The sequence below is a fragment of the Leptonychotes weddellii genome, chromosome 5 (genome assembly GCF_054177405.1).
Source record: "Leptonychotes weddellii isolate Sample4059 chromosome 5, ASM5417740v2, whole genome shotgun sequence".
NCBI classification, from domain to species: Eukaryota; Metazoa; Chordata; class Mammalia; order Carnivora; family Phocidae; genus Leptonychotes; species Leptonychotes weddellii.
In genome coordinates this window covers 16,432,293-16,455,504 of record NC_138373.1, presented here as the reverse complement: position 1 = coordinate 16,455,504, position 23,212 = coordinate 16,432,293, and the positions used below count along the sequence as shown (strand labels likewise).

Genomic DNA, 23,212 nt, shown 5'->3' with positions numbered 1-23,212 from the left:
TCCCATCTGAATGTCATCTGCAGACTGCATAAGCAGCCTTCAACGGCCAGATCTAGCCATTGATAAAATGATAGCTTGGGATAGGACCAAGGACAAAACCCCATGGCATGCCACCCTTCAGGGGAAGAGTAATTTAGATGACTGCGCAAAGTTGATTAATTTGTCCAGTTCCTGTAATCATATGTCCTTGTGGCTTGATTATAATAATAATATTAGCAACCACGTACCCGGTCTTGTTTGCCACAGGCCAGGCACTGAGGTAAGCGCTTTTCATATATTACTTTTGTTTCTTATAACAAGTCTGCAGGGTAAGTATTTACATTACCTAGGACTCCATTTAAAAACAAGAAACAAACCCTTCAATCTAGCTTTAACAGAAGAAGGACTATATTACTTCATTAAAAGACCCTGCAGTGTAGGGACGCCTGGGTGGCTCAGTTGGATAAGTGTCTGCCTTTGGTTCAGGTCATGATCCCAGCATCTTGGGATTGAGCCCCACATGGGGCTCCCTGCTCAGCGGGAAGCCTGTTTCTCCCTCCCCCTGCTCTTGTGCTCTCGCTTGCACTCTCTCTCTCTTTCCCTCTCAAATAAATAAATAAAATCTTAAAAAAAAAAAAGACTCTGCAGTGTGGGGGCGCCTGGGTGGCTCAGTCAGTTGGGTGGCCGACCCTTGATTTCTGTCCAGGTCACGATCTCAGTGTCCTAGGATCGAGCCCCGAGTCGGACTCTGTGCTCAGTGGGGAGTCTGCTTGAGGATTCTTTCTTTCCCTCTTCCTCTATCTCCACCCCCCACCCCCAACACTCGCTCTCTCTCTCTGGGAAATAAATAAATCTTAAAAAAAAAAGGGGGGGGGGACACCTGGGTGGCTCAGTTGTTAAGCGTCTGCCTTCGGCTCAGGTCATGATCCCAGGGTCCTGGGATCGGGCCCCGCATTGGGCTCCCTGCTCAGTAGGAAGCCTGCTTCTCCCTCTCCTGCTCCCCCTGCTTGTGTTCCCTCTCTCGCTGTGTCTCTCTGTCAAATAAATGGATAAAATCTTTAAAAAAAAAAAAAAAAGACTCTGCTGTGTGGGCACCTCACAGAAGCCAAGGGCAGGGATGCATCTGGGCGTCAAGAATGATGAACCAGAGCCTGCGACCTTCTAGGGTCCCAGAAAACCCTCTCTCAGTGGCTCTTATCTTTATGTCTGTCAGCATCTGTCATTCTTCTCACTTGGAACAAATGAGTTTTCTCTCTTTCTCAGTTCGCCTTGCAAAAAGTCCCACAAGCAACACCGGAGTTCACTTTGCTCCTTTTAAGAGAGCTGCCAGATCTTCCCTGAGCCTGTCAGTCCCAGTTCCCCAGGATTAGCAGCACTGCCTGGGTCAGGGGCCTGCTCCTGGTCCAGGCATGTGCAGTGAGTGGCAGGGTCGTACTGTCTGGACGTGGCCTGTGTGAGTCTCAGTGCTGTAACCTGTGGCCATGGGACAGGCCGATGTCCAGAGTCCCCCTGCACATTTTACAAATGAAAGAGAGACCCAAAGTGACACAGCCTGTAAGTAGAGGGACCAGGACTTGATCGTGGTTTTGTCTGATGCTCAAGCTCATGTCAATATGACATGCTCCGTACACTGGGCCACATTGTCCCAGGTCAGCTTCAGTGATGAGGTCGGTAAGGGCTGGCCAGTGTCTCAGGCCACAGAGCTCAAGGACCACCTTGTGTCATCACCATGGTCCAGCTCCAGCCCTGGGCTCTGAGATCTTTGGCTGGCTGGTTTGCCTTTTTTAGGGACTCAGCAGATGCCATTACAGAACTCACAGCTTTGTGGAAGGACCTGATACTTAAGGGTATAACCACAGACTTTGGAGTCCAATAAAGCTCGATTCAAATTCCAGGGGTTTCACTTTTTAACTGGTGACTCTCTGTGCCTCAGTTTTCGTAACTGTAAAGTGGAGATTATACAGATACCTACTTTATCGGTTGTTATAATGATTCAGTGAGATAATACGTGTAAACACTATGTGGCCAGCATAGAGTAATCGATTCTATAAATGGTTAGCAGTTTATCAACTCTGGAACAAGGAGAAAGTACAGGAGTCCAGAGGAGAAAGCCTGTAACTGAGCCAACAGGATAGCGAGGGGAACATGGGTTGGCCAGGGTTTCAAGGAGGAAATGACATTGAAGCTGGAACAATGAATGGGTAGGAGGATTGGGGTAACAGGTGAAAAAGAACCAGTACAAACACATGCACATATACAGGAGTTTGAGGGACCAGCAAGTAGTTTGTTGTGATAGAAGCAAAGAATACGTACTGGGAGCAAAGGGGGTGACGGGGACGCCACAGAGAAAACTTTGCTCATTCATACATGGACTTAGCCAATATGTGTCAAGTATCTGCTGTGTCCCAGGCACTGTCCTGGGTCTTGTCGATTCTGCGGTGAAGAAACACACAAATCCACACCCTCGAGGAGCTCGTGTCCCTGTGGTTAGAGGCAGACCCTGGGCAAATGAATAAGTGAAATGTGAAGAGTGTCAGAGAAAAAAAAATAGAGCAGGGAAGGGGGTGGGGGTCCTCAGGATGGCCTCCCTGAGAAGGGAGCAGAGACTAAAGGAAGAGGGGGAGAGAGCTGGGACAAGAGTCCCAAGAATGGAGGCTATGTGGCTGTGTTAGGGGGGCAGGGGGGTGGGAGGCAAGGACACAGGGGGAAAGGCTGGGTCATGGAGGCCCTGTGGCTGTTTAGAAGGACTTGGGCTTTCATCTGAGTGAGGAGGGAACCACAGGAGCATTTTGAGCAGGAAAGGGCCAGAACCAAACAGATTTTAACAGCATGTGCTCTCCGGCTGTGTGTGGCAGCGAATAGACTTTGGGGCAGGGGCAGAAGCAGGAGATCGCTGGGGGCTCCAGCAGAATCCCCATGGAGGTGATGGTGGCTGGGATTGGGGGCGGCGGTGGTGGAGGTGCAGAGAAGGTACTGGATCCTGAGCATGGTGAAGGGAGAGCCATGTGGATTTGTTGTTGGATTGGGCTATGGGTGGGAGAGAAAGAGAGGAGTCAAGAAGGGCTTTTAAGGTTCTGTCTGAGCAACCAGAAAACAAAGATTGGTTAATTCCTGAAATGGGAAGGAGTGGGAGCAGCTTTTAGAGGGAAGACCAGGAATTCAGCTTAAAACCTGTCAAGACCTCGAGCAGGCAACTGGATATGAAAATCTAGAATTCAAAGGGAAAGCCATGTCAAGCTTCATCTATCTAGAAAGTGAAACCATTGATTTTTTTTTTTTGAGAGAGAGAGAGAGCAAGCATGGGGTGGGGGGTTTGCGGGGGGGAGGCGTAGAGGGAGAGAAAGAATCTTAAGCAGGCTCCACGCTCAGCATGGAGCCGACCAGCAGGGCTGGATCTTTTGACCCAGAGATCATGACCTGAGCCAAAATCCAGAGCCAGAGGCCTTAACTGACTGAGCCACCTAGGCACCCCTTGTTTTTTCTTTTTTGAGAAGGGAAGTAGGATGGGTGGAGGTCATTAGTTATGCAAATAATACATGAAAACAACTTCCTTAAGAAAATTATTTTTAAGCTTCTAGACAGGGCTAAAATCCCTTTTGCCAATTCCCATCCCCTCCCTAATCCCAGCCTACCCCTCTGTTGTAACTGTTGTCAGGAGCTTGGCATGCATGCATCCTTCCAGACCTTTCTCTGTGCCTCCATATACCCAAGCGTATCTATAAAATATATGTCATATTTGGGGAGTGTATGTATTTTAACAAAATGGTGTCATAATGAATGTGCTGTTCCACCATGTGCTTTTGTAACTTGTAACTATCCTTCCTGAACTATGTCTTGGAGATCCATCCTTGGTGTTACAAATAAACCTAGGTCTTTTTTTTTTTTTTTTTTTAACTTGTTATGGGTTATTTAGCCATTTTCCAGTGGGAGGGCGTTAGCATTTTGTATGTTCATCCTAAGGCACCTGTGTCTTTCCAGAGTCTTCCAAGGAGTGAAAAGGCTGGGTCTGAGTAGATCGAAGCTATGTAGGGTTCTGTTTGGTCTGCCACCTGGCCCCTCCAAGTGCCTCTGCCCCCTGACTCGCCAGCCTTGGCAGGTTTGTGATGAGGGGAACCACAGAGATCTGCGTTTTGCAGCAAAGCTCAGTGGTGGGCTGTGGGTTGTAAGGAGTGAGGAGGAAGCTGAGAGAGCATGGAACCTGTGAGCTGCTGTCCCACTCTTAGAACCCACCCCGGGACAGGACACAGACTCCTGTAGGGGCTGGAAGAGACCCTCCTTGCCCCTTCCTTTCCTCCTGCACAAACGAAATGCCTTCTCTCCTGCAGCCGGCAAGCCGGGCTTCTTCCCTGCCAGCCAGTTTCTATTCCTAGACCTCCTCGCCAGCTTGAAGTCATCCCCTTTTGACAAACACACCGGTCAAGACATTATAAAAACGCTATTTTTATTAGAGCAGACCGGCTCCCTCTATCCTTGGGCCTCTTATTCCACCACCAGCCTGCCAGTGTTCTTTGCCGGCACCCCGCCCCCCGCCGCAACGCCACGTCCAAGGGTTGGCGCACAACCAGGGTTGTGATTGTCACCAGCCCAGCGCCTGTTCTGAGGGTGTGATAGCAGCCCCTCTCTGGAGGCAGACCAAATCCTACACCCAGCTGCTCTCCCCAGAAACAGTTTAGCTCAGCCACATCCCACATGGGCACAGGAGAGTGCCGTCCTTAAAAAAGGTTACGTCATCTTCATGTGAATTTCAGGTGGGTGTTGGCTGTGATAGAAGGTGCCTTCAGGGGTAGCTCAGGGAGCTGGGTCCGGGGTCCACCAGGCACTCAGAGTGTGTGCCGTTGGAGTTAGAAACTTCTCAGTATTTCTAATCAGCATCGTCCTCATTGCTAACACGTAGCGAGCATCCATTCTATGCCAGGCCGTATTCTGAGAGGTTTATGTTTATAAGGGGGATGCTTTTCATTATCCCCATTTCTTTGTTTTTTTATGGAGAACTAATTTCCATAGCACAAAATTTACCATGTTCGAGTGTACAATTGAGTGGTGTTTAGCATATTCATAGCACTGTGCAATCATCACCGCCACCTAGTCCCAGAACGTGTGCATTACCCCAGATAAAAACCTGTACCCATAGCAGTTACTCCCTGTTCCTCCTTACTCCAGGCTCTGGTGTCCATTACTCTGCTTTCTGTCTCTGTGGATTTGCCTGCTCTGGACATTTCATGTAAATGTCCGGCTTCTCTCACTGAACATAGTATTTTCAGAGTCCATCCACATTGTAGTATGTGTCAGCACAGCGTTCCTTTCTGTGGCCTAAGGACACTCCCTTGTACGGAGGTAGCACACCCTGTTTATCCATTCATCCACGGAAGGACGAGCCAGGTTGCTTTTGCTTTTTGGCTGTTAGGCACTAGGCTGCTAGAACATCACCCCAGTTCGACAGCCAGGGAAACTCAGGCACAAGTGCCATTTGCCACTCACCCAAGCAGGATGGGCTTCCTACCCAGGCATCTGGCTGCACAGCCGAGTCCCAGCCACCCCTCCCGGCTGCTCAGCAGTCAAATGAAGACCTGGGAATTAAGGGCCTGTGTCATACCCCTCCATGGCAACCATACGTCAGAATTAAAAATGGGGTCCTGTGGGGGCGCCTGTGTGGCTCAGTCGGTTGGGACACTGGCTCTTGATTTTGGCTCAGGTCATGATCTCAGGGTCCTGGGATTGAGCCCTGCATTGGGCTCTGTGCTCAGTGAGGTGTCTGCTTGAGGATTCTCGCTCTCCCTCTCCTTCTGCCTCTCTGCCTGCTCACACTCTCCCTCTCTCTTTCTCTCTCCCTCAAATAAATAAGTAGATCTTAAAAAAAAAAATCGGGTCCTATGGTGCAAGGAATTCATCATACTTTTGGGACTTGGGTCTGTCTTGTTTGCATTCAGGACCATGTAGGAAGTTCTGGCTGAGTCCTGATTGTTCATGCTGTCCAAAATGCATTTATCCACGTCCTTTGATGTAATAGGACTCAGCCCTGCCCTGGAAGCTCATGGTCAAGGAGGAGAGATGTACTGTCTTGGTCCCCCCAGGAAGCAGACTCTGGGAGGGAGATATGTTGTGGGGGGTGGGGGGGGGGTCTCTGGAATGACACCTATGAGGGAGAAGGAAAGTGGGACTGGGCAGAGGGAGGAGTTGAATGGTGATGCAGCCCAGGTAATCCCAAAGGGAACTCTGGAGATGGGTGACGCTTCAGAGACGTTCCCAGTTCAGGCAAGGTGCCTGGGTCTTTGTACCCTTGGCATCAACCCATATCTGAGAGCCAGCATCACCTGGCTTCTTCCTGAGAAGGGCCCAGCTGTGAGCTGCCAGCCGTCACCAGTCCCAGTACCTGGGTGAGAATGAGTCATCTTTGTGGCATCCACAGTGGCTTGGCTCGGTACTCCCCGACAGAGAGCAGTCCGTGAGAAGGTGTCGGGAATACTGCGGAGGGAGGGCGTAACCCCGCCTGGGATGGGGGTGAGCAGGGAGGAAGGGGCATCTTCACTGTGCCATGAAGTCTTGAACTCCAAACCTGGACACCCCGCTGCCAGCCCATGAACCACCCCTCTTGGGTGCCTCAGCATCTCCACATGGCTGCCCCAAACCAAAGTCGGCCCTGCTGCCCACCAGCTGTCGCAAGAATGGCAACGCTGTCCCCCCCATTACACCAGCCAGACACTGCAGGGCTTCAGTGCCTCCCCTCCCCCATGTCCCCCAGCCCTGCGCCTTCGCCTTGAAAACACCTTCTCCCTGCCTCCTCCATGTTGTTGACACCTCTTGTTGGAATACCCAGAGCAGCCTTCTACCTGCTTCCAGCACCCACTCTTGGCCACCTCCAACCTCTGATTCCAATGTCCCCCCCTGCCCCAGTAACCCAATGTGGCTCCGCAGTGGTCGGGGTTGGGGGCAGAACTCCTTGCTGTAGGCATGTGGCATTGGTGGCCCCGGCCCTCAGCCCCACGCCGTCCTCCGCTCCCCTTCCCTTGGTGGCTCCAGCCCGGCGGAGCATCCTTGCCCCTCCCGTCCTTTGCGCCTTCTTGCCACATGGCCTTCACGTGTGTGCCTACTTTGCTTGGGGCGCGCTCCCCTCTCTGCCCCAAATTACCTTGTTTGCCCTTCACCTTTTGGTTCTATGTCGCCTGTCCATGAAGCCTTGGCTGACCTCCCTGCCATCGTCATGTGTCCCCCGTAAAGGTGTCCCACATCCACCTCCAGAGTGCTTGGGACAATAGACAATGTAATACTGGGTGGTGGGCTCATTTGTTTAAAATCAGCCCCCCTCCCTAGACCGTCAACTCCAGAAGGCGAGGGACCTGGTTCTGGCATGGGCTCGAGGGGCTCAGTAAGCCTGAAAGTAGTAAACCTGAGGAAGGGAAGGAGGGGGGACGTGGGGGGAAAGAGAGGGAAGGAAAGGATCATGGTCCCACACGGTCAGGGAGGGAATGGGGTGCACCCGGCCCCCAGCACTTGTCACTGGCACAGTGGGCTTTGCCCTTCACCAGCCTAAAGCAGACCTGAAATGTCAGAGGCCAGGTCCTTCTCACCATCCCCCGAGATCAGACCAACATGCTCTGAGCATTCTCCGTCCCACCCCGCAGACAAGCTCCCGGGGCTCCTTGCACTGAGCTTTTGCACACCCTGTTTCCTGCCTGGATGCCCTGCCCCGGCCACCTAGTGAGCTCCCCTGCAGGTCAGCGCTGTACTCTCTCCTCCGTAGAGCCCACCCAGTCCCTGAGTGGCGCCAGGCATCCGCCACTCCCCCCACTGGCCCCTGGCCCTCGTGCTCCTCTTGGTGGCAATGATCCCATGGCAACCAAGCATTTGTCTTTCAGGGGCTGCCCCATTAAATTCTTTGAGGACAGGGATCCTGCCTTCCTGCCTTCCTTTCCTTCTTTTCTTTCTTGTTCCTTCCTTTCCACAATACTCTGCAAGCTCCCTGTGTGTGCCAGGCGCTGGTTGGGGGCCGAGAGGGACAGCAGTGAGCGTTGGAATGTTCTCCTGGTTCTGGTGCCCCCGCGGGGGGAGCCACAAACTCCCCAAAGGGGATATTTTCAGAGAGGAGAAGGCCTGAGGAGTCGGGAGGGGCCCCAGGAAGGGCCACACATGCCCACAAGCAAGAAGGAAACCTTCCAGCAGGGGCTCGGCTTCTCTGAGAAACAGTCAGAGGGCTATGAGGCTGGGGTGGGGGGGGGGGGTGGGGGGGGGGAGTGAGGTCAGGGAGGGTGGTGGAGCCAGATTCCATTCATCTCTGCCTGTCTCTAGGCAGTGCTCATCCCACAGGGCAAGCTCAAGGAATACTTGTTGAATAAATAGGAAGGGGCCTCTGAGTGCCCTTCCTCTTCAGGGGGCTTGGGGTGGCCCCTATCTGAGGGGTGAGCATGCTTTCTGGCAATCAGGGGATGGAGGAGCTCTGTGGGAGGTTCATTCCCTTAGAAGGAAAAGTTCTTGATGCAAATCAGATGGTGGCGGCAGAGATCGGAGAAGAGAAAATTCCAGCTAGGCCGCCCCTCTCCTCCCATCAGGCCAAGTGGCCAGTCCCGTGGGATTGGAAGGCTCTGACCAGTATAACAGCCACCTGAATCAGTTTAGCACAAGCCTGGGAGTGTGAAAGCAGGCAGGCCTCTTTTCTTCCCTTGATGCTGCAGACCCTGCTTTCAGGGGCCCCGCCAGCCTAAGCCCCCTCCAGAGCTCTCCTCAGGAAGGAGGGTGGGAGCAGACCATCCCAACTCACTTAAAACCTAGGTACCATGATGTCAGCTCTGCTCAAAACCTCCGAGAGCTTCCTGGTGCCTCAGAGTACTGTCAGAGTCCTCACCATAGCCTCTCTCCCATCCCGCCCCAGTCCTCCCACTCCCCCCACCTCGCTCACTCTGTTCCTCAAACATGCCATCATGCTCCCACCTCAGGGCCTTGCACTTGCTCCTGCCACCTGGAAAACACCTCTGTCCAGATTCCCGCACCTTCTCTTTCACCTCCTTCAGCCTCCTCTTGAATGTCACCTTACCAGAGGCCGTCTCTGACCCCCTGTGGCTAAAATAGCACCTCCCTCTCCATTCCCCTGCCCTTCTCCTCCCCCCCACCCCCTGCCTTTCCCTGCCTTCCATTCTCTGCAGCACTTAGCACCATCTGACATACTGCCTATTTACTTATTTTTTTTAATTGCTTGTCTCGTCTCATTAGAATGTAATAGCAGACTTTGATGTGCTCACTGTGTGTCTCCAGAATAGGCGTTCGATAAATATCGAGCGAGCAAATGAATTTGTAAAATGAGGTCAGTGCTGTCCACCTCGCAGGGTTGTGTAGAGTTTCCCAATGTGCGGTTCGCGTACTTCCGTGGCGCGGTAGGTGGCTCGTAAAGTGTGTGCTATTTCAGTAGGTCCGTATTTATGTCTGCCTTCTATTTATGGCAAGTGATAATGATTTTCCATTTATGGCATTAATATAAAGTTTCCTTTTTTAAAGTAAACTCATTCAAGATTAAAAAGAGAAAAATCTATATTTGCCAGCCTGAAAGATAGTTTATAACACACATGGCAATCTTACAAGAAAACTTTTCTGAGAAATAAAAAGAAAATTCAAAGAAATGTTAATTATTCTCTAGCAGATATGTATTGAAAATGGTTTTTTTTTTCACGAGGTATGTAAGAGAAACATTTTCATAGAGATACAGCTTACTGTGTCCTGAAGTCCCGGGGGAAATCCTAATTCTAGATCTACATCGATGTTCTACAAACCCTGGCATTAAGTATAAAAATCTCCAGGTATGTGTTGGTAGCGATAAATAATGGGACGTAGCAGGGTAGTGCGGTAATCGGTGTAAGTCTAAGGTATTTGAGAAATAAGCCAAATTCTTCCTTTGATTCTCCATCTGGTGTGTGCAGAGCATACGATTTTGTTAACCCAGGCTACCCAGGGCATGAGAAGCTCAAATCTTTGCTGCTGTACCTTGCCTTATTTTCACTCCAGCCTCTGGGGGGTAGTATCAGCTGATGCTTTAGCTTCCTTCATGATGTAACATACTGAATGCAGAACGTTTTTTTGTTCCTCTTTTGAGGATGGGAGGACACCTGATATGTTAGCAAGAACAGTAAAAAGGAAGCTCAGAACAATCCTTTTTCATTCAACTAATATGCATTAAGGATTACACAGCACGGGGACATAAAGAACAGGATCACTAGGAGAACAGAGCAGTTGGCCCCTGGGGGTGGGTTTTGAAGGGAGAATAGGAGTTTTGTACTTCGAAATACATTTGGATCGTCTCTCATTGTGGGTGGGTTTAGGGCCATCGTTGAGAACATTCCTTAAGGAATGTCATTTTATTTTTATTTTTATTTTTTTTAAAGATTTTTATTTATTTATTTGTCAGAGAGAGAGAGAGCACAAGCAGAGGGAGCAGCAGAGGGAGAGGGAGAAGCAGGCTCCCCACTGAGCAGGGAGCCCGATGGGGGACTCGATCCCGGGACCCTGGGATCATGACCTGAGCTGAAGGCAGACGCTTAATGACTGAGCCGCCCAGGCGTCCCAAGGAATGTCATTTTAATCCTCTACTAACTTCTCTGAGCCCTAGGTCATGGGACAAACTTTGGATTTAGACACTCCTGAGTATTATTTTACTGCTGCACCAGCCAGAACTCACTCAGGTGTTGTGAATCTCTCTCTCTCTCTCTCTCTCTCTCTCTCACACACACACACACACACACACATAATTCAAACTGGCCCAAGTAAGAAAGGTATGTGACTAAAAAGTCCAATATAGTGCTGGCTTCAGGCATGGCTGGATATGAGGGATTAAACGTGGTCAAGAGGATCTGGTTTCCATGTGGTCTGTCCTCAATTCAGCTTTCTCTGTGTTGGTGTGACTCTTGGACAGATCTCTCCATGGAACATACAAGGATGTTCATAATGGTGAACCTAATCAGTTGATAGAGATGACTTCTTTCTTCGTGGTGGCCCTTGTAGCTCTCTGCTCCTATCAGCTAATAATTCCAGGGGAAGAGGGCTGGGGGATTTTTCCCACAGATCCAGCCAATCCCTTAGCTGAGTCTGTTGGCCTAGCCCTGAGCCAATCACATGGCCAGGGAGATGGAGCTCCCTGGTTGGCCAGGGTACCACATGGATTGAGAGTGGAGAAGTGGTTTCCCAAGGGAAGATTGAGGTGATGTAACCAGAAGGAAATGATAGACGCTGAGCCGATACACACAACAAATGTACGTGAGCTCTACTCATTTGCCTCAGCTTTCAGAGCCTGTAAAATGGGCATACTGATCCCAGAACATGGCATTACTGCACACACCTACAATAAACACCCCCAGAGAGCATAAACAGTGGCAGCTAAGGCAGCCTGCAGAGCTGGGCCCCAGTAACCTGGAGTGTTTGCTCCTCTCCTAAATTGTTCCTCAGGTAGGACATGAGCCTGGGGGGAGGCAGGGGCGGGGGGTTGTTCTGTGAACTCTGCAAGGCCCCAAGACATGGTGTTTCCACAGCCTCATTATTAAACCATCCAGTTATTGTTCTTCTCTGCTGGGACCTGACCCCAGCAAGGCTAGGTCCCCAGCATTCACAAGCCCTGGAAACCAGCTCCGCAGCTCTGAGCTGCTTGGAAATGCAGCTCACACGCGGGCACTCACTAAATCAGCCCTGTTTAGGAGAATTCCAATATTCTGGCCTCAGAGGAGTATGTGATCCCTGAAATACAGACTCTGTCGAGCACCTTTAAGCATAACTGATTCTTGGCATTTCTTTCCAACTCCATTTTTCCCCCAAAGAGAATGAATAGTCTGGCCATTGATAAGGTTCTGTGTTGTCTCTGGGGCCAGCGTCCGGGATAAGGATGATGAGGATGACAATAGCAGCAGGGACAACTTTGCGTCCCTGTCACATCCAAACTCCTTAGACCCTTCGCCATAGCTAATTCGAGCAGCCTCCGCACCCACCTCCAGTCAAACCCAACTTCTAGCCAGTCCGTGAACATTTCAAGCTTTGTCAAGCCCCCTCCCCGCCCCCAAACCTTTGCCCAGTGCCTTTCCCTTTTCATGTGGCCCAGAAAATATTTCAGCTTTAAACATCCCAGCTCAAATGTGTCCTTACATATTCATTCACTCAACTGGTATTTAGGGAGGGCGTCCTGCACGCCAGGCATTGTCCTAGGGGCTTGGAATACACAAGCAATCAAAACAGACCCAGTCCCTGCCTCTGTGGAATCAATACATAAAAGGTGTAGGAAATGAGATAAAGGAGATAGTATGTTAGTGGAGAGTGGGAGTGGGGGTGTGATGCACAGCTTGCAATTTTAAGTAGGGCGGCCAGGGAGGACGCCCCCTGAGAAGGTAAGCCTTGAAGGAGGTGAGCGATCTGGGTGTTTACTGGGAGAAGAGCACAGCATGCAGGACTGGTGAGTCAAGGGCCCTGAGGCTGGAGCGTGCTGAGTGTCAGGGGTCCTGGGATGGAGGAAGGGGGGTGGGCGGGGCGGGGAGGAGTACAGTGGTAGGTGGATCAGAGGCCCAGTGCCCTGATGGCCGAGTCCAGAGCAGAGGAGTGACATGACTGGACATAGCTCTCCTCAGGACCCCCGAGCTGCAGCAGGGAGAAGAGACTGCAGGGGTGAGGGCAGGAGCAGGAGGCCAGTGAGGGGGCCTGAACCAGGGTGGTGGTGGGGAGGTGGGGAGAAGTGGTCAGGTTTGGGGTATCCAGTGGTTTTCCTTAGAGATTGGGGCCTGGCCGTGCCCTGGGGAGCCTTCCCAGGACCCTCATTCAAATCCTTGGCATCCCATTTTATACATTTCATTATCATCATTTGTCTCCTTTTTGGGGTCTCCAATGCCTTTGGTAATCTGTTGAAAATTACAGATGTTCTTCCCAGAATACCCTCGTGCATGCCATTGAATGGGTGTTCCTAGAACTGCCTGCAGGCCATCCCCGATGTTAGGGACCCCGGGCTAGTGGGTGTTTGCTTGACTGGATGCACAGCATTCGTCCCAAGCACGAGAGGACCGTGGGGAGCAGGCCCCTGACAGGTGGTTTTGAGTACAGCTTGTAGGCACGTACACACAGTGGGTCCGAGGGTAAGCACTTGATAGATGTTTGCTGCAAGACAATGAAGATAAAGTTGGCCCTTCACAAGCTTCTCACACCTTCACGGGGTGCCTCCAAGGCAAATGCCTCCATCTGCTAGCCGGACACGTAAAGCCTCAGCAAAGTGAAGTGGGCAGTGCTGGGGAGGGCCCGTGTCCAGCGTCTGACCAGGGCTGGAGCGAGGGTGAACCGAGGTGGTGCTTAGCCAGCCTTAGCACTCACCTTTCTACAGCTGAATGGTGGTGAGGCTGAGGCTCCTCCTCCTGCCCCCCCCCATAGTTGTGCCCTCCGGGAATTTATAATCCACCTGCAAAATCGGTAAGAAGAACGAAAACCACCCCAAGCCACTTCTGCTTTTCTCCTAGTTGTGCCTTAGAGCTGCCCTGTGAGGTACACCTTTTCTTACCCCCCTTTTATAGATGAGGACAACTGAGGCTCAGCAAAGGTAGTGGAGTTCAGGGTCCACCCCCAAGTCTCCAAATTCCCAGATAATTAGTGAGCAACATATATAGTTAAATGCTAACAACTTAGCGCTTAATTATGTACTATTGCACATTGTATTGTATATAATTTCATGCTAATTGCAGGGTTTCAGAATGAGCTGAAGGGAGTCGGGTGCAAATGGCAAGGGAAGGCTTCGTGGAGACTTTGGGAACTCAGCTGGGCCCTGGAGAAGATTTGGGTGGAGGCTGGAGAGGATGGGGTGGATTTCTGGAAAAGGGATTAGAATGATTAAGGCGGTGGGGTAGGAATGAGCATGTGTGGGGAGGAACTAAGATAATGCTCTTTAAATAATGGAACTCTATAAATATAAATGTACCTAATAGTCACTGAGAACTTTCTAAGTGCTGGGTACTGTGCTAAGTCCTTTCCACTGTTATGGCTTCCAATCCGCATTTAACCCTATGCGGGAAAGAAAAATCCAAACAGACAGATACTGTTATGACTTCCATTTTAACAGAGGAGTAAACTAATGCCAGTGTTGCTGTTGGGAGCCAGGCCTGGTCTCAAAACTCATGTTCTCCCCAGCTCAATTTCAGAGACTGATTGATTAGAGGTGGGCTAGACTCAGGACTTGCTACTCCAAGTGTGGCCCAGGAGCATTGCTTGGGAGCTTGTTAGAAATGCAGGTGTGGGGGGCGCCCAGGTGGCTCAAGTCAGTTAAGCTCCTGCCTTAGGCTCAGGTCATGATCCCCAGGGTGGGGTCCTGCTCAGCAGGGAGCCTGCTTCTCCTCTCCCTCTGCCCCTCCCCCCCGCTCATGCTCGGTCTCTCAAATAAATAATCTTAAAAAAAAAATAAAGAAATGCAGATGTGGGCCCCTCCCTCCCCAATCCTACTGAGCCGGAACCTGCACTTTGTCACAGTCCCAGGCGATCTGTGTGCACGTTAGTTAGCATATGAGAAGCTTGGAAAAGCACGGGGTTGGGGAGAAGTTTGGCTGGATGCGTGCCTGTGCTGTTCAATTCTTTGTGATGACATCCCCCCTCCTGGCAGAGCCAATAAATGCATTCTCGGAGGGTTTGAGGTGCAAGCCCGGGGCAGCCCTCAGGAGCTGAGATCTCTCTGTCGCCTCGTGTTTCATCTAAAAATGTCACTGAATGTCCATTCCACACCATAATATATCAGTGGTCATTCTGATATTTCAAAATGGTTATGTACATTGCCGTGGAGTAGTATGCCTATTCCCGGAAGATGCATGAGATGGGTTTCTTTGTATCTTAAATGGGGTAATAATAACCACTTTAAGAGCTCTTGCGAAGATCAAAGGAGAATCATGTATATGGAAATGCACCACATCGGACTCGTTATTCTGGAAGGGACTGAGAATCCTCCCCACACCCAGTGTCCTGCAAGCAGCTCTCTGAGGGCTGAGGTTGTATGCGCTTTTCTCCCATTCAGGGCGAGGCAGGGCTCAGTCCCAGAGAGGACAAAGTCACCTCTGGGCAGCTCAGGAAGCCAGGGAAGTAAACGATTAGGGTCAGCTATTGCTAGTTTGTTTGCTTACATTCCTTAGGAGTCCCCACTTCCTGATTGTTGGGCCAGATGAGCCAGCAGGAAAACCCTGGCAAAACTCCAAGGTTTCAGGGACACCAGGACAGGAGAGAAGATGGGAGTACTTCATCCTGTCCCCAAGTGGGCCCAAAGAGAGGGGGATGTCGGGGGGAGTGGTGGTTGCAGGAAATGGGGTGACTAGCAAGCAGATAACAACAACGGGAGTCCTACAGGAAAGGGGACAAGAAAGGGGATTGGGCTGTCAGCACTGGACCAGGAGCGACCTTGGGTTTCCATCCAGAGGGCCCATTTCCTAGTAACTGGAAAGGGAAGATGGGGAGAGAGACCCAGAGGGGTGAAATGGACAGAGACAGTGATCATCCCCAACTGAGGCCAAGGAGGAAAGGAAGCCAGACAAGGCATAGGAAGAAAGAGACCCATTAACAACTGCAGAAGCTGAAGGAGAATTTGGGGATGGATGGGGGGTCAGCCCAGAGCAATCGAAAAGGATGGACACGGGAAGAGCTGTTATAGTTGGCTAAGGAGGTTATGGGTCACCTGTGGCTAGGATTGTGGTAGAATAATGGTGTGAAAGCCAGATTTTGAGAAGAAGAGAATGATGGGGATTTTCTTTTCTCTTCTCCCCATGGTAGCAGTTAGGATTTTCACCCAAATTGCATTTCTATTGCAAATGTCTTACTTGCCATTTAAAACTTAATCCACATAACTTGTGACCAGAACCAAGCCTATATTGTCTCTTTAATCCATCCCTTGGCAAAAAAGTTATTTAAGAGACAGAAAATTGCGGGACGCCTGGGTGGCTCAGTTGGTTAAGCAGCTGCCTTCGGCCCAGGTCATGATCCCAGGGTCCTGGGATCGAGTCCCACATCAGGCTCCTTGCTCAGCAGGGAACCTCCTTCTCCCTCTTTCTCCGTCTGCTTGTGCTCTCTCTGTCAAATAAATAAAATCTTTAAAAAAAAAAAAAAAAGAAACAGAAAATTACAAAGCATTGTTTATACTGTGATCCTATCTTTATTTAAAAGAATGTCTGTGGGGGCACCTGGATGTCTCAGTCGGTTGAGGATCCAGCTCTTGATTTCGGTTCAGGTCATGATCTCAGGGTCGTGAGATTGAGCTCCATGTTGGACTCCACGCTTGGGGTGGAGCCTGCTTAAGATTCTCTCTTCTTCTCCCTCTTTCTCTCCCCTCTCAAAAAAAAAAAAAAAAAAAAGAAAGAAAGAATGTCTGTGTTGGTGTGTGTATTTATAAATATGTATGTATATGATAAAGAAAACATCTGGGAGAATATATTTCAAGTTATAATGGTGGTTTCACCGGTATATACATATGTCACTTTAAATATGTGTAATTTAGTCAACATTAATTATCCCTCCATAAAGCTGTAGAAAATTATAATAGGGGGGCGCCTGGGTGGCTCAGTCGGTTAAGCGACTGCCTTCGGCTCAGGTCATGATCCTGGAGTCCCGGGATCGAGTCCCGCATCGGGCTCCCTGCTCGGCAGGGAGTCTGCTTCTCCCTCTGACCCTCCCCCCTCTCATGCTCTCTCTATCTCATTCTCTCTCTCAAATAAATAAATAAAATCTTAAAAAAGAAAAAAAAAAATTATAATAGGGGTTATCTCTAATGATCAGATTATGGTATATATGACATAATTCTTTTGGCTGCAAATGACAGAGACTCAGCAGAAACTTCTAAAGCAAGAACTTAATTGTGCAGATACTTCTTCAGAAATGAGTGGATCCAAGGTGTCAAATCATGACATTAAGGATCTCTCTCAATCTCTCAGTGCACCTGCTGTCTCAGTTATTGATCTCATTCTCAGACAGTTCCAGGCCTGCATCTCATCAGCCTAGCCCCCCAGTGGAAAGAGAGCAGCTCTTCCCCCAATAGGATCAGCACAGTCCTAGGGCTGACTTTCAAGGGCCTGGCTTGGCCCAGGGCTCATCCACAGATCAGTGAATCACTGTGGCTGGGGGAGGCACTGTGTTGATTGGCAAGGCCAAGGCCAAGGTCATGTAACCCAAGAGGCCAACAAAGGAACTTTCAAGGGCCTCTCAGGAAGCCAGTGAACTGAAAAAACGGGAGCTGAATGATTCTCTAGAGGAAATCCAGAGTTCTGTTGCCTGAAGAGGAGGCCTAAGCCCACAAGTGTCTGCTCTTAAAGGAGCCCTCACTGTCTGGGTCATATATTTTTGTAATGACTGTGTTCTAATAAGCATGCATTTCTCTTGCCACGGCAAGAGAAAAATGAGATCCCTCCTTAAACAACTGATTTGGGTTACATCTGGTTATGATCATTCAGGTAACTAAGTAATGAGTGTGGAGAAAACATTAAAGCTCAAATCTTGGCCCGAGCCCCTGATCTTATAGGACATGGGCAGAACAAACAGTGTCGAGACCAGGAAACCAGCCTTGTCCTTTCCGTAGATGTTGATTGTGTATGCTCAAGACCCACGGGGCCATCAGACCATCTCTGGGGCTCTGGGTCGCCTGAGCGATGCCTTTGTCAAGCTCAGCTTCTGCCTCTCAGCCTCCTGCCTCCGTAAATAATTCCCCACATTCCTGTATCATACTGCTCTGTTTCTTCATTTCAGGGTTACACTAAGGACATGGTGCCAGACTTCGATGAGAAACATGATGAGTATTTAATATTGCTTCAGCAGAGGAACCGGTAAGATGAGCTGCTCAACGGCAGCCCTTCATATTAGCCAAATAAAAACCCTATTTCGATTTATTAAACAGCATGCAGGCTCTGTTTCACACAGGAATGGGATGCAGGCAGCTTCCACTCAGGGGCTCGGAATATTATCTGCAATCCCAGCTCCCGTTTTTCCACTCGCTGATTTAATTGCATCTTTGATTGAGCTGTAGCAAACCGTTCCACATGTAAGTACCACCTCTCGCCTCCCTGCTGCCATTCTGGGAGAAGGTGGCTTTGTCATGGAAAACCTCTAACGTGGCAGGTCCTGTGCATTAGTCACCTGAATAGCCCTGTCTGTGATCTTCCAGGCTCTGATGGGCCCGTGAAATCTGAGCCTATAATCATGCCTCATTAGATCAAGGTGGAGTCGTTTCCCATCTGTGTTTAAAGTTGGTCAATATGTCATTTAATGTTAAGTTGGTACTCATTTTGACTCTGGTATGCTAGCTCCGGAAAAATCCTACGGTAGATGCAGTGTTTGGTGACCGAGGGCAAAGCAGTGTGATCTGGCTGGAAGGAGACGTCCCCTCTTCACTGCCTTCCCGGGGCCCGTGGAAGTTCACGTTCAGTTCATTGTGGTTTGTCACCAGGCCTCGGGCTGCGTGTTAAGCTGGGTTTGCAAATTCAGATGTGAGGAGGGGCCGGGCAGTGAGTGAAGCCAGCTCGGTGGAGACGGTGGACACCTGGGATTCTCACTTCCCAGCTGCTCAGTCAGCTCAGGCCAGTTGTTGTTTGTGGGAGCCTGGGCCCAGGGGTCCCTATCCTCCAAGGTTGCTGGAGAAGCTGGAAATCTGGATTTGGGTTTGAAATCCCCGGAGTTTTAAAATGTTGGTAATGCACTCAGATTAAAACACAAAACAACGGGAAGAATGCTGCAGGCCCCTATAACAGACCTGCAGGAGTGGGGAGGATGGGGCCCTAATCTGGGCCTTGGGGTTAATGGGAATGATTTTGGGGTCTTGCAGGCAAGAGAGCCGGGGCGGGGGGGGCGGGGATTGTTGTCATCCTGCATGTGCATTCAGCCCTCATCTGACTGGCCTGACCCCCTATGCTTGTCAGGTGGGGCCCCACTGGCATGTTGCATGGATGGGTTTAGTCCTTGGTGTTACAGGAGTTCAGCATTCCTGCCCACCGACCCCTTTACTAAGATGCCCAGGATCCCTAATGCCCGCCCACGTTGCCAGATGCCCCCATTGAGGCAGCGCGACCCCTAGTGGCGAACTCTTGAACAGGTAAACTGTAGGAGCGGCTAGAAGCGCCAGGCAGCGTGTCCTCTGTGCCCAGCCACCCTGTGCTTGTCTCCCCCGCCCAGGGGCGGCTCCAACTGCGGTAGTAGGAGGCTCGTGCTGATTAGCCCAAAGGGGTTTTTATCATCATTAATGCCATGGAGCAGGGCGTTTTTATTCCGTTCCTGGCAGGCTAGATGGTGCCACCAAACACCTGAGTGATTGTTTAATCATATCCGTGTGACTTGTCTGGGAGGACATTGTCATAGTTCCTTAGGAGCAAATTGCTTCTCATTAATCAGCAGATCAATAAGTGCACAATCAAAGGGGTACCAGCCGATAGCATAGAGGAGAATATCCAGAGACAAGGTTGTAGCACAAGGCAATTAAAAAAGATGTCCAAGCCGAGTTGCCATAAAATTTGGGGGATGCGCTGTCACCGAGAGGGGGCTGGCGTGATGACAGGAGCTCAGAAGGTAGAGCTGGAAACACCTCCAGATAGAGACATGAAAAGTGGGTGGCTCCCCAAGCTATCACTGGGTGTTGCTTTAGAGGCACCTTCTCTGGGGTGCTTCCCGTGTGCCAGGCGCCTCACTCCCATCATTTCATTATATCCTCCCACTACCTGATGAGGGGTAGCTACACTCCTTGCACCCGTTTTCCAGATGAAGAAGACCCAGAGCAGTGAGCCATGTGTCCAAGGTCATCCAGGCAGGAAGTGGGGGAGCTGGGCTGTACTTTCTGATTGCTGTTTGGTTTGACATTGTCATAAATAATCAGGCAGGGAGAAACCCGTCAGAGTTGCCACTTTCATGACGAGGGGTTTTGTGGAAATAAACCGCAGTTTATTGGAGATCTAGTTGTATGACCTGGTAGAAAACCAGCCTCTGGGCTGTATAGTGTGCACAGAGGGAAATGAAAACCCAGTCTGCTGATCCGGGTTGCCCCGTGACCTGAGAAAGGGGGTGTGTGCAATCACTGGAGCCAGTTCCCAGGAGTGACTTGCCCAGAACATAGCTGCCACAGACGCCCGTGATGTTATTCTTTTACTCATTCAGTAGGATTTTGCTGAGGGCCTTCTCAGTGCTTAGCACTGCCACCAGTGGGAAGAACATCGTGATGAGGAAGGCACAGACTTTGTTAGTTAGTGCTTCTGGGGTCGAACCGACAGAAGCCCAAGGTAAATAGGCCTTAAACGATAAGGAAACTTATTGGCTCATGAAAGTGAGAAATCCAGCTTTAGGCATAGTTGTATCCAGGTATTCAGCTCTGACTCCATGTTGGAGTCACCTGAGGCCAGTACTTCCTTCACGGGGGGCCAAGGCAGTCACTGGTGGCCCCACACTTACATCCTGCCTCGAGGAGGAGAGAGCACTTCCTTCTTGATAGTTCTGGCAAAGGTTCTGAGGTGGGCCCTGGCCCCAGCCCCGAGCCAATCGCCCCCCGTGCCTGGTGAAGTGGCATGGTCTGACGGGCCACTCCTTGGCCACCTCCTTAAGCTGGGTGGTGGAGTGGGTGTTACCCAAACCATATGGAGAAGAGAAGGAATGGAGTGGTTCTGAAAGGGGATCTGAGAGGCTCAGTTTGGAAGATGGGGGAGAGTTGCTGGCGAGGCAAAACGAACAGGTGTCTGCCCTTGCCCTTGAGGAACTCCCTGGGCAGCAGCAGGTGAGCACAAGGCCACCTATTTATAACTATGCCCGAAGAAGCAGAACATGATCGTGTGCTCCAGGAGAGGACCAGGGGAGGTAGAGGAGGATGTGACACCCCCGAGTCACCCCTGCACAAACCCCCCGGAGGATCCTTAGTGATTCTGGTCACTCACCTTCATGAGAGATGTAATCACGCCCGACAGATTCACTCAACAACAGATCAACCAGACTGGGCCAAGTACTGGAGGGCTGACAGCCGAGAGGAGCTGTAATACATCCCTCTAGATGCTGGAGGCTGGACCGGATCCAGGAGTCCAGCAGTGGTATTATTTCTTTTTTGGAAAAGGTGGTTTGAGGGAAACGTATAGGAAAAAAATACCCATGAGAGAAGTGAACCCACTGCCCCAAAAGGAAATTCAGGCAGAGAAGGAAGGGGAGAACCAGCACCCAGGGGGGCATTGGCATGGGCCAGTCTCTGAGTTGGAGCTTCAGCCCAGTACCCCATTCCATCCTCATGACACCCCAAAGAAGTCAAGGCACTCTTGATCTCATTTTACAGAAGAGGAACAGGCCCGGGGTGTGTCGGGACTTGCCCAAGGTCACACAACCTAAGGAAATGGGAGAGCCTCCCGTGAGGAGCTTCATCCCTCACACTGTGCGATCTCCACCCATACGGATCGGGGATGCTGACATCCTTAAAGGGCGATTCCCAGAGCCCGTGAGCACCGACATTCTGGGAGGAACAGCAGGCTGTCTGCACCACTGCCCTTCACCTCTCTATCCTTCAAGGCTGGTCTCAAATGCCACCACCTCCAGGACGCCCTCACCTGGAAGTCACTGCTCCTCATCTGGACTCCCCTTGCTCAGAGGCCTTGTGGCGTGATAAGCGGTGAGGAGACAAGAAACAGCAGAATGGTGTGGCTGGGAGATGGGCTCCGGAGCCTCGAGGACTAGAATTTAAATCTTGGCCGCTTCCTGGGTTCTGTGACCTTGGGCAAGTTCATCTGTAAAACAAGCCAATGGTAGGACCAGTGAGGGAGTAAGAGAGACAACACCCAGGTGTCATCTTCATCACCACCATCACCATATTAATGCTAAACACGCCTTCTCCCTTAGCTGACATCCAGATATTCCTTGAATGCTTGAGCCCTGGAGAAGCCCTCAGTTGGCCTCTGGGGTGACTGAGGTCCGAGGGGCCACCTAGCCTGGTCATCGCAACCACAGCGCTCTGAGGCTGAGGTGGTTCAGCCATCAACCCAGGCATGGCCACACCCAGGAGTGACCCACCACCACCCCTCACGCTTGGCTGCGCCCTCTTGTGCCCCGACCCCCCAGTCATGTCCCCCTGTCACATTCCCACTTCCTCTCTGTCCAAAGAGCTGTGTACAGGTGGCCCCACAGGTCACTACAGGCTCAGACAGAAAGGCTCCAGTGATGAGCATGGGTCCACGGGAGCTGTGTTAGGATGCGCATCCATGTCTTCTCTCCCCTGCTAGACCTGAAGTGCCTTAGAGCCACTTGTTCCAGAAACAGGTATGGAGAGCATTCCTCACACTCAGCACAGACCCCATATCCAGGGGTCTGATGCCCGCAGTAGGAAGGGAGAATAGACAGACACACGGAGAGTCTCCCGTAGTGTGAGGCATGAGCCCCCTGCTCCGAAGCCAGCAAAACCCAGACTAGGGGTATGATGGGGCAGCAGATGGGCAGGGGCTCCATCTTCCACAGGGCAGGGACCGTGTCTGACTTTTCTGAATCCCCTACACCGAGGGCCCGCTTTTTATGCAAAGCAGGCTATCAATTAAAAAAAAAAAAAAGACACCACTTTTCTTTGATGCCACGTGCGTAGTGAGTATCACTGTGGGCTCATCTGCAGCCGGGGAGTTCCTTCAGCGATCCCTTTCACAGTCTGGATAATTATCTCCTCATTTATCAGTTTCATAAATCCACATTTTCATCAATCATTCTGCTTAAAGAGAAGCACACACGGAGTACCAGCCCCAGATCCCGCGTAGCAAGCGGGACATCACCGTCAGCACCCAGGCAGCGTCAGGAGACAGGGCGGCCTCCGGAGGGAGGTAGAGGCAGGCACCCTGTGGCTGGGCGGTCAGACTTTCCACTCTCTGGGCCCCTCCCAGGGCCCGGGCTCCCTGCGCTCTCTCCCCAGGGCCCGCTGCTGCCCACTGCAGCCCTTGGCGGTTGGCTCCAGAGAGTACAAGGATGGCTGTGTTTGGAAAGCGTCTCTTGGTGACTTGTGTTTTCCTTCTGTTTTATGCTGTTGCCCGCCCAACAATCAACTCCCAGGCTTCCAAGGCCGGCAGGAGATAAGAAGTCTATAATAAATGTTCCTGCCATGATTGTTGAAAAGATGGGTGTAGCAACAGCTAAAGAAACATTTAAAAACCAAACAAAGAAATCACCCGAAATGCCACCCTCCTTCCTCAACATGATTGGATTTTCACTTGTATCACCTTCCATGCCGCGTCCACAAACACACCTTTTTCCAACTTTGCACTTAACCACACACATCCCTTTGTTATTCTGCTGG

The 23,212-nt window shown here is 50.8% G+C and overlaps 1 protein-coding gene across 7 annotated transcripts in view; it reads left to right on the top strand.

Annotated features, from left to right (window-relative positions):
* KATNIP (katanin interacting protein) overlaps positions 1–23,212 on the top strand; it is a 183,871-nt gene that overhangs the window by 32,263 nt on the left and 128,396 nt on the right. For all 7 annotated transcript variants that reach the window (XR_014145280.1, XR_014145281.1, XM_081819792.1 and 4 more), the window contains one exon: positions 17,680–17,756. Coding sequence is in view for 5 of the 7 variants with exons in the window: in XM_081819790.1 (XP_081675916.1) it covers positions 17,680–17,756 (77 nt within the window). In the remaining 2 variants the exon portion in view is untranslated. The remainder of the gene's footprint in view (positions 1–17,679; positions 17,757–23,212) is intronic.